Source organism: Mus caroli, chromosome 11 (genome assembly GCF_900094665.2).
Source record: "Mus caroli chromosome 11, CAROLI_EIJ_v1.1, whole genome shotgun sequence".
NCBI lineage: Eukaryota > Metazoa > Chordata > Mammalia > Rodentia > Muridae > Mus > Mus caroli.
Genome location: NC_034580.1, coordinates 56605398 through 56616270, shown reverse-complemented (window position 1 = coordinate 56616270; position 10873 = coordinate 56605398). Strand labels below are relative to the sequence as shown.

Below are 10873 nucleotides of genomic sequence, written 5' to 3'. Positions count from 1 at the left end.
CCACACCCACAGTGACACACCCATTCCAAACAGGTCACACCTATTCCAACAAGGCCACACCTTCAGATGGTGTCACTCCCTGGTCCAAGGATATACAAACCATCACAGTTACAGATCAGTCCAACAACAGAATTATATGCTATTCTGTTTTAGATTTATTTATTTTATGTTTATGTTTATGAATATTCTGCCTTCATGTATATACATACACTGTGTTTGTGTATGGGTTACAATGGTCATGAGGCACCATGTGACTGTTAGGAACCAAACTGAGGTTCTCTGTGAGAGCATCATGCTCTAAACTGCTGAGCCCTCTCCCAGCTCCATGCATGTTACCCCTCCATGGTTACTTTTCAGGTCATTTGAGAAAGGAGGAGGAGGATGCGGTTGTATTGTTTAGTAATTACATACTTACCTTCATCTGATGCACTTTCATTCCCTATCACTTACATGGATTACCTTCTGGGGCTTAAAGAACTTTGCTCGGTATTTCTTGTCAAAGTAACAAGTCTGCTGGACTCAAATTTTTCTTAATTATGTTTTATTTAGGAGTATCTTTATTTTATCTTCTTTTTAAAAATCTGTGTGTGTTCATGTTTTTGGTGAGAATGAGGCATGTAGCTCTGTGTGTGAAAGTCAGTGCTGCCCCTCCTCCCCTTCCCTGTGTTTGAGGCAAGGTCTCTTATTCAGTGCTACCTGTGCTAGGCTCACCGGGCCATGAGTTTCCAGAGAGTGTCTTGATTCCACCTCCCACTCACTGAGGCGTGCTGGGGAGGCAGACATGCTGAGCTCCCTGTGCATTCTAAGGAGCCAAACCCAGGACCATGAGAGAGGCACTTTGCCTGCTGAACCATCTCTCCAATAAGAAGTATGTTAGTTTGACATCAAGTCAGTGATTTGCTCTTTTTTTGCTTTCATGCGGATGAGGCTGTAACCCCCAGCTCTTAGATCCATTTCTGAAGAATTTTCTAGATGAAGATCCTTAGTTGGCAGTTTCCTCTTTCAGCATTTCACACTGTCCCACTCCCCTGGGGGGGGGGGGGTTCCAGTACTTCTGATTACAAGTTAACCAGAACTTTTATTTGGGTTTATTTTGAATGACAGATTACTTTTCTGCTTTCAAGATTTTCTCTTTGTGTTTTCACTGTTACTATGTTTACTGTTCACTTTGCCTTTATACTATATGGTGGTAGGTAGGGGCTTGTGTGTGTGTGTGTGTGTGTGTGTGTGTGTTGCTGAGAACTAAACAAATGTATGTTAGACAGCTGTTATGTATTCCTAGCCCCTGAGGTGTTTGGGATTATTTTTTTTTTTTTTTTGGTGTTTTTTTGTTTTGTTTTGTTTTTTAAATTGAAGGCTAAAGTTTTCGAAAAAACTTTGTTGGACTCTGGCTGGAACACAAAATCAGATATTTGGAATCATTTTGAAGCTTAACTTTTTCCTAGCCAGCCTTGTATTCTAATTGCTTGCAAATGTGAGACTGAATGGCCAAAATGCNAACTCACTCTGTAGACCAGGCTGGCCTCGAACTCAGAAATCCGCCTGCCTCTGCCTCCCGAGTGCTGGGATTAAAGGCATGCGCCACCACGCCCGGCTCGAGGTTAACTTCTTAAATGAAGTTTGCGTAGTTTTTCACCATCATTCATTGGTTATATTTTCAGTTTCTTTCTCTTTAAAATACTGAAAATAGTATACGTGGAGCCACTCAGTTAAGAAAATTATAAATAAAGCATAACTGCGTGAATAAGGTAGTGCAAACAATGCCACTGCAGTCTCGCAGCTGCCTCTTGTTGCTACTGTGTTGAGCCTGAGTGTCACAATTATCTGCTGAAAATGCCTCGTTACTCTAATAACAGTTTTTTCTCCAATAAATTGTGTATCACAATGCTAGAGTAGTCTGGAGAAAGGACAGTCTTCAGTAAGTGAAGCTGCACCCCTCTTTCTCACCTTATGTTAAAAGTCAGTGTAAAATAGACCAAGTATCTAAATTAAACACTTTAAGGCATTGTATAGGCAAAGAATTTTTTGGTTAGGATCTCAAAACAAGCCAGGAGTTGTATCCACTCGGAAGCTTCTGCACAGCGAAAGAAACTACTCTGACCTGAGTCTGAAACACCCTCTGTAGATTCATAGTCTGAACATGAATCTTGATAACTAAGTGGTCAGTCTGTTTGGAAACTTCAGTAGGAGGGCACACCTGCAAGATGTGAATCACTAGATAGAAGTTCTTGGGGATGTATTATTCCTTGCTCCTTGCCGTCTTGCTCTCTCCTTCCTGATCCTTGGTGATAAGAATAACTCCTACCTTGTGGCCCCACCACTGTGAACTGCTCTGCTTTGCTAATTATAGAACTGTCACATAGTGACTGAACTCTATAGCTCAGATGTAGCATCCCTCCCCAGAACTGTTCAACAGTGCCATTACTGGGCAAATTTCCAAAGGAGATGAGATAAAATCACTGTGCCAAAGGTACCTCTGCACTCACTCACTTAGGGATCAGTATCTACAATAAGCAAGCCATGTCCAACAAGGAATGTGTCTGTGAGGAAAATATAGTACTGATGTACAGTGGAATATTGTTTATACAATAAGGTAAGCCCTTGTCATTTATGTCAAAATGGGTAGAACCAGAGGGCAGTATGATCAGTGAAATAAGTCAGGCACAGATAGGCAAATTAAGGTTAAGCACAGAATGAATAGACCAGAGATTTTTTTGTTGTTGTTGTTGTTTTTGGTTTTTCAAGACAGGGTTTCTCTGTATAGCACTGGCTGTCCTGGAACTCACTCTGTACACCAGGCTGGCCTCGAACTCAGAAATCCACCTGCCTCTGCCTCCCAAGTGCTGGAATTAAAGGCGTGCGCCACCACTGCCTGGCTCTTTTTTTTTTTTTAAAGATTATTTATTTTATGCATATAAGTACACTGTCACTGTGTTCAGACACACCAGAAGAGGGCATTGGATCTCATTACAGATGGTTGTGAACCACCATATGGTTGCTGGGAATTGAACTCAGGACCTCTGGAAGAGCAGTCAGCGTTCTTAACCGCTGAGCCATCTCCCCAGCCCCCTATACTGATCTTTTGATTGCATACTTTGTTGCTTTATCCCTAAATTCTTAAATTCTTTAGGGCTGCTGAACCTATTCACTGTTGAGTCTCTGTATTGAATTTGATTTCTGCTATTATACAGTAGTTCCTCTACTTGTCGGACCCACCACAGATGACTGAAACCATGGATACTGAAATACCCTTTATATACTATGGGGTTTTTCCTATACATACATGATAAAGTTTAATTTGTAAATTAGGGCTAGTATGAAATTAACAATGTTAACCAATAAACGAAACAATAATAACAATATATTATATAGATACCAATATGCTATAATAATTTGCTCTAATAGAAGCTGTATGGATGTGGTCTCCCTTGAGCTCCTAAAACATTTTGTTGTCAGGAATTTGCTTTTCTTGTGATGAAGTAAGATGGTGCTTAAAGAAGGCACTTCAGTTGGGCAGTGGTGGTACTTACTTTTCTTTAATCCTAGCACTTAGGAGGTAGAGACAGGCGGATCTCTCTGAGTCGGAGGCCAGTCTGGTCTACATGGTGAGTTTCAGGCCAGCTAAGGCTACTTCATCATCTTCGACTCTGATTGTTTGTTGTCGTTATAACATAGCATTAGAGTTGCTTGACTAGAAGTACTAGCATGATCATCACCCAGTGAGCAGGTGGCATGTACAGTAAGGAAGTGCAGGACAAGAGATGCCCGCCTCATGTCTCAGGCAAGACAGCGTATGATTCCATGATGCTGCTCTTTGAGGAAAGCAGCTCACCTTCCAAATTCTTACTCTCCACTTGCTACTTTCAGCCCAGGGAGTGAAAGTGGACACAGGGTTTTAAGATGATTTGAAGAGTGTCCAGATATTTTATTAAGTAGTTATGTAAGAATTTTTTTCTTCAGTATAGTTTTACTGAGGAGTAGATCTGTGAAGGAAGGAGCTTTTCATGTGAATAATCTAGGAATTACTCTTCTCAGTCACTAGGTATTTGGACAATTTTTTGAAAACAGCTTATCTGAGTGATCACTAATTTTCTTAGTTTTATAAAAAATGTATATTGCATAATAGTTTTATATGCACATGTTATAATTTAAATCCAAGTTATTAGCTATGAAACATTCTTTAAGGATGTCTAGCCATCCATAAGTCTTGATAATTCATGTTCTCTTTTTCTCTTGAACATGAACTTTGTTAACATTTATAATTACACATTTTTCTTCTTTAACCATGAAGTCTCAGTTTGTGGAAGTGAAAATTGTTGATTATAGGGAAAATTTCAAGCCTTCCAAAAAATATAACATCAGTGGGTCTTAGAGTACACTAATAAACACCCTTAAATACTTTTGTTTTTTGAAATGTTGCTGGCATTGATCTCATTATGTAGCCAGGGATGACCTTAAATCCTGATCAGATTGTCTCCACCTCTAGTGCTCATATTATAAGCATGTGCCATTATGCCCCATTCTTAAGTACTTCTTATACATGGTACAATAAAAGCCTTGAAGACATTACACTAAATAGAGTATCTGCCTCATTTTCTAAATCTTTGTATGTTCTCTACAGTTTTTACTTACTATTCTCTTACTCCCTAGAATGTTTATGAGCTCTTTAAGTGTGTGGTGCTCTCTTGTAGATAGGATGGACATTGCAGGAATTTCTTTTTATATTAGTTCAGGGTTCAGATTTTGAAGCTCACCACTTGAAAATCATTACTCAGAGACTATAGTTGAAAGCAATCAGTTTAGTTATGGACTTCAGAAGATAGAAGAGGATATTGTCCTCAAATCTGTTCCTTTGTGGGGTCTGGAAGGATAGCTCAGCAGTTGAGAGCACTTACTGCTCTTGCAGAGGCCCCACGCTTAGTTCCATCACTCAATTGTTGGCTCACAGCTGTAACTCTAGTCAGGGGATCTGACCTCCATAAGTTCCTGCATGTTCATACATACAGCCAGGCACACATGTGTACAATAAAATAAATATTTCTAAAACTAAATCTTAGGGAACTCAGTCCAATCACTCACTGTCCCATCAGGGAAGGGGAAATTGAAAGTGCAGTGATCAGGGAACAATGTGCTTGGCCAGCATCCAGGCTTCATACCTTCCGCCTTCTGGAGAGCACTTCCTTTTCTAGGCCAGTCTCTGCAATAAACACATTATTTTCTTGCACAGTAAACAGAGTTCTACTTTTAGTTAAGGAGCAGGAATAGGAGGTGTGTGTTTGTCAGATGATGCACATCCCAGTGTTATCTAAAGTTCTATGCTCTGTAAATGGAGACAGAAAGCTTCTCACCTGTAAGTTGTGTGCTCTGTGTCCCTTCAGTTACTTAGAGAGATAGTTAGCCTTGCAGCTTAAGATACGGAATAAGGAAAGGCAACATAATTAATTGTTTGACACTGAACAGTGTTAATTTCTTAGGCAATTTCTGTCAGAGGTGCCATCTGCACCAAAGTTAATAGGAGACTGATAACATATTGTTCAGCTTTTTTTTAAAAGGTTTGTTTGTTTGTTTGTTTATTACATATAAGTACCCTGCAACTGTCTTCAGACACTCCAGAAGAGGGCATTAGATCTCATTACAGATAGTTGTGAGCCACCAAGTGGTTGCTGGGAATTGAACTCATGACCTTTGGAAGAGCAGTCAATGCTCTTAACCGTTGAGCCATCTCCCCAGCTATCTCCTGCTTTGTAGCTCTGACTGGCCTGGAACTTACAATGCAGACCAGGTTGTAGTATTAGGAATTGAACTCACAGCCTTGTCGTACTAGGTAAAGTGTATATAGCGTTGACTCTATCCTAATCTTTCAAAATTAGTGATCGGTAGACTACTCAGTAGTTAAGAGTGTTGGTTGCTTTTACAGAGAACCCAGGTTCAGTTTCCAGTACCTACATGAGAGCTCGAAACTGTTGATAACTCTAGGTACAGGTGACCCAGCACCCTCCTTTGGCGGCCATTAACCTCCAGGCACGTGTGTAGTGCAGATACATGCATTTGAGCAAACCACTCCTACACTTAAATAACTTTAAAAAAATAATTTATTGTCATGTGAAGGCAAGCAAAGCTAGAAGTCTTACTTAGCTGTCCCCCTCAGTTATAAGGTGTCTTCTTTCATGTTGATATGTATTATAAATCTTTGACTTTAGTCCCATAAAGGTAATAATTTTTAGATGTCTGAATGTGGAGAGGCTCTGAACTTAAACTTGCTGATTCTGCATGCTTTGCTGGATGGGGAACTTTTTACCCAGTCTTCATTTAATCCAAGCTCACCCCATCAGCCTCTGCCCGGTCAACACCTGCTGTGCCTGTGCTCCTTCTCTCACAAGCGTCAGATCTAGTCGGAATGGATAGACTTTGTTTAAACTTTTATGTTTTTCTAATCTGTGCTGTTTACCTTTGTATTTTTATTTCCCATTTTCATTGTCTAATTTTTCTAATTATCAACATATATAACTTGCAGTTCAGATATTTTCTAATTATCCAAAACACTGAATACTGGGCTTCTTTTATTACAGAATTTTTTTCCAAGATAATGTCTCACAATATAGCCCTGTCTGGCCCGGAATTCACTGTGTAAACCAAGCTGGCCTTGAACTCCTAGACCTGCCTGTTTCTGCCTCTGAAGTGCTGAGATTAAATATATGACACATCAGCCACTTGGTGGTGGTACATGCCTTTTTTTTTTTTTTTGGTTTTTCAAGACAGGGTTTCTCTGGAATTCACTTTGTAGACCAGGCTGGCCTTGAACTCAGAAATTCGCCTGCCTCTGCCTCCCAAGTGCTGGAATTAAAGGCATGCGCCACCACCGCCTAGCTGGTACATGCCTTTAATCTTATAACTCAGGAGGCAGAGGCAGGTGGATCTCTGAGTTGGAGGTCAGCTTGTAAACAGAGTGAGTTCCAGAGCAGCCAAAGGTTCAGAGAAACTTATCTTGAAAAATCAAATAAATAAATATGACTCACCACACCCAACTCTTTTTAGTTATATTTAAACTTTTTATATGTATGTGTGTATGTATGTAGGCGTGTACATATCACTGCATACATGCATGTTGAAGTCAGATGAAAACTTGGCAGGGGCAGTCCTCTTCTACTCTGTGGATAGTAGGAATCAAATGCAGATCGTCAGCTTTGGTGACGAGCACTTTCATATGCTGACCCATGGGAAACTTACTGACTCTATAAAATAAGTATTTTTACTTGAAAATATTATAGTGAATAATCTAATTTTAGAATGAATATTAGATCGAGGCCAGCCTGGTCTACAGAGTGAGTTCCAGGATAGCCAGGGCTACACAGAGAAACGCTGTTTCAAAAAAATATATTAGAATTCTAAAAATTAATATTAAATGGGGATAGCAAGGTGGCTCACCAGGTAAGAGTACTTACTGTTCTTGCAGAGGATCCAAGTTTGCCTCTCAGCATCCACACATTATTGACAGCTCACAACTGCCTATAACTCCAACTCCAGGAGGATATGACATTTCTAGCCTTGGTAAACACCTATTGTGTAAATGCTCCATTACATACACATAATTAAAAATAAATTGTCGAGAAGTGGTGGCGCACGCCTTTAATCCCAGCACTTGGGAGGCAGAGGCAGGCGGATTTCCGAGTTTGAGGCCAGCCTGGTCTACAGAGTGAGTTCCAGGACAGCCAGGGCTACACAGAGAAACCCTGTCTTGAAAAACCTAAATAAATAAATAAATGTTGAAATTAATAAAAGTATGCTTCCTTATGTTCTAATTATATGTAGGCATACTATGAATATAATTGAATATCTGGTCAACTTTTTGTTGCAGCTCCTGCAGGAGCCTGTGGTGTTATGCTGGCATTGCCAGCAGGAACAGCAGCAAGCGCCAGAGCTGTCCTCTTCACCGTGGGGTCTCCTCCACACAGTGCCACAGCCCCTACTTGTACTCATATGGTCCTTCGAACAAGAACCACCTCAGGTAAAGCTCACTTGTTGTAGTTCAGAACATTATGTGATTAGCTCTGATGACAGTGTAGTAAATTCAGACAAATCCCCTCACTTCTCTTGCCTTTGCTTTCTGTCCCTGTAAAGTGATTATAGCTGTTTACCTTCCTCAAAGGTTATATGTCAGAAGTAAATATACATGTTAGGGAGAACTTTGTAAGGTAATATATACTATATGTATATTTACATGTGTCTATCTATATGCAGTATAACATTCAGTAAGACGTGACTTCTACATGAAAATCGATATGCATGACTGGTTTGTACACTACCTCATTCATAAGACTTTTTAATTTACTTATTGTGGTGCTGGAAATTGAACTCAAGGCTCTCCCACATGCTGGACAAGTGCTATACCACTGAACTCTATTCCCAGGTTCCTCCAGCCCCTCTCACGTGGATAACCTTGAACTCCTGATCCTCCTGCATCTACCTTCCAAGTGTTGGAAATGCAGGTGTGTGACTCGGCATCCTCAATGTGCCCCCATTTAAACATCATTTTGTATATATGATTATTTTGCCTGCATGTATGTATATGCACCTTGTACCTGATTAGAGTCCAAGGTGGTAGAAGAAGGTATGCAATCCTCTGGACCTGGAGTTACAGACAGTTATGAGCTGCCATATGGGAGCTGGTCCCCTGGAAGAGCAGTGGATGCTCTAACTACTTGGCAATCTCTCCAGCTCCTCCCCCAGACACTTTTAAAGACAGGGTATCACTATGGAGTCCTGACTAACCTGGAATTTGCTACATAGGCCAAACTGGCCTTGAACTCTCAGAGATCATCTACTCCTACCTCCTTAGTGCTGGGACCAAAAGTGTGTGGCACCACACCTGGCTTACTTCACTCCCCCACCCCTAACACACACACACACACACACACACACACACACACACACACACACACACCTTTCTTTTTGGTGTTTCCCAGGCTGGCCTTGAGTTTACAGTATAGTCCAAGCTGGCTTCAAAAGTTGAGATCCTCCTACCTCAGCTACCCAAGTACAGCATATGCCACCAGATTTGGTTTAAATTTTATTTTACGGGGCTGGAGAGATAGCTCAGTGGTTAAGAGCACCGACTGCTCTTCCAGAGGTCCTGAGTTCAAATCCCAGCAACCACATGGTGGCTCCCAACCATCTGTAATGGAATCTGATGCCCTCTTCTGGTGTGTCTGAAGACAGCTGCAGTGTACTCATATACATAAAACAAATACATCTTTAAAAAAAAAAAAAAGAAGAAGAAGAAGAAAGTATTTGATTAAGGTTAGAGAGTTGACTAGTGGTTGGTTAAGAGCATTGCCTACTCTTCCAGAGGTTTAGTTCTCGGCATCCACGTGGTGCTCACAGCTGTCTGTAACTTCAGTCCCGGTGGATCCAAATCCCCCAATTCCTCTGTCCTCTGCAGGTGCCTGCATCATGTGTACATACCCACACACAAAATATAAAATAGTAGATTCTTTTTAACAAGTATTAAGTGTGGGTTTGAAGTGATCATGTGTCTTAATTCTGTGTGCTGCTTTCTGTGTTCTCTAGATTCTTGTATTCTAAATAAGTTACTAATCAGGGTTCTTATAAATTAATAAGGGAAAGATAGATAATAAAAGGTAGAACTAAAGCATTTTTATACAGATATTCAAAAATACAGAGTGGACTCTAGGCTTGCCAGGTCTGCCCTCTCTCCAAGCAATACAAAGTAAAACAAAACAAAACAAAAAACAATAAAATACTTCTAAATCTTAGATAATAAACTACCATTTTATTACTTTTTTAAAAAAAATTCTGTCTGTCTGTCTCTCTCTCTCTTTCTCTCTCTCTCTGTCTCTCTCTGTCTCTCTGTCTCTTTTTTTTTTTTTTTTCATATGGGAGGGGGGTGTCTGACTCTAGACCAGACTGGTTTTGAACTCTCACAGACCTACCTGCCTCTGCCTCCCAAGTGCTTGGATTAAAGACATTTGCCACCAGGGCTAACCAACCAGCTCAGTCAGTCAACAGGTTCTCCAGGTCTAGATTGAGGATTTAAAAAAAAAAAGACAATTAGACAATACTATAGCATGACCCCAGCTGAGGCTGAGGCGGGTTTATTTTTTCCCAATCTGCTTTTATACCATTTTAGTTACATGCAAATAATAAGGTCAGTTCTAGGTTAAGGAACAAGCAAGACAACAAACACAAATAGTCAAAGAACTCACAAGGCAATAAACAAAGTCCTGCAATCACTGTTTCTTAGGGTTTATCAGGGTGGCCGAGACATCTAAGCCTACTTCCCTATCCTAGCCCAAAATCATATTCATGCCTGAAGCCTACTTCTTTGTTCTAGCCCCAAATCAAATTCCTGCCTGAGCTTACTTGGGTGTCTTGCATGGCCCAATGTCAAATTCCTGCCAAACTTCTAGACATAGCCTCAAAAGCTCTCCACACAGGGCTCAGCTCATCAGCATATTTTTCAAGTGTAAGGTCCAGAGATGATGTGGTTTAGTAGGCATACCCAATGCTGCTTGAGACAGTTAGATGCTAGTCTCAGGAAGAGCTGTAGTAGAACCCCAGGTCTATAAGACTGGGGTAGTGATGCATGCTTAAATCCCAGCACTTGGAGAGCAGAGACAGGCAGGCAAGTCTTGTGAGTTCTAAACCAGCTTGGTCTATAGAGAGAGTTCCAGGACAGCCAAGGATACATTAAAAGATCCTTTCACATACACACAAAAAAGTTTATGTTTACACTTTGAAAATTCCATTCCTACTTTGAAGCACTTATCACACAGAAACAACTTAAGAAAAATGTTTTTAAGCCGGGCCTGGTGGCACATGCCTTTAATCCCAGCACTTGGGAGGCAGAGGCAGG

At 40.7% G+C, this 10873-nt stretch overlaps 1 protein-coding gene across 4 annotated transcripts in view; it reads left to right on the top strand.

The window, feature by feature from the left end:
- Window positions 1–10873, top strand: part of Ulk2 (unc-51 like autophagy activating kinase 2) — an 85867-nt gene that overhangs the window by 61778 nt on the left and 13216 nt on the right. For all 4 annotated transcript variants that reach the window (XM_021175563.2, XM_021175564.2, XM_029483193.1 and 1 more), the window contains one exon: window positions 7856–8005. In XM_021175563.2, coding sequence (XP_021031222.1) covers window positions 7856–8005 — 150 coding nt within the window. The remainder of the gene's footprint in view (window positions 1–7855; window positions 8006–10873) is intronic.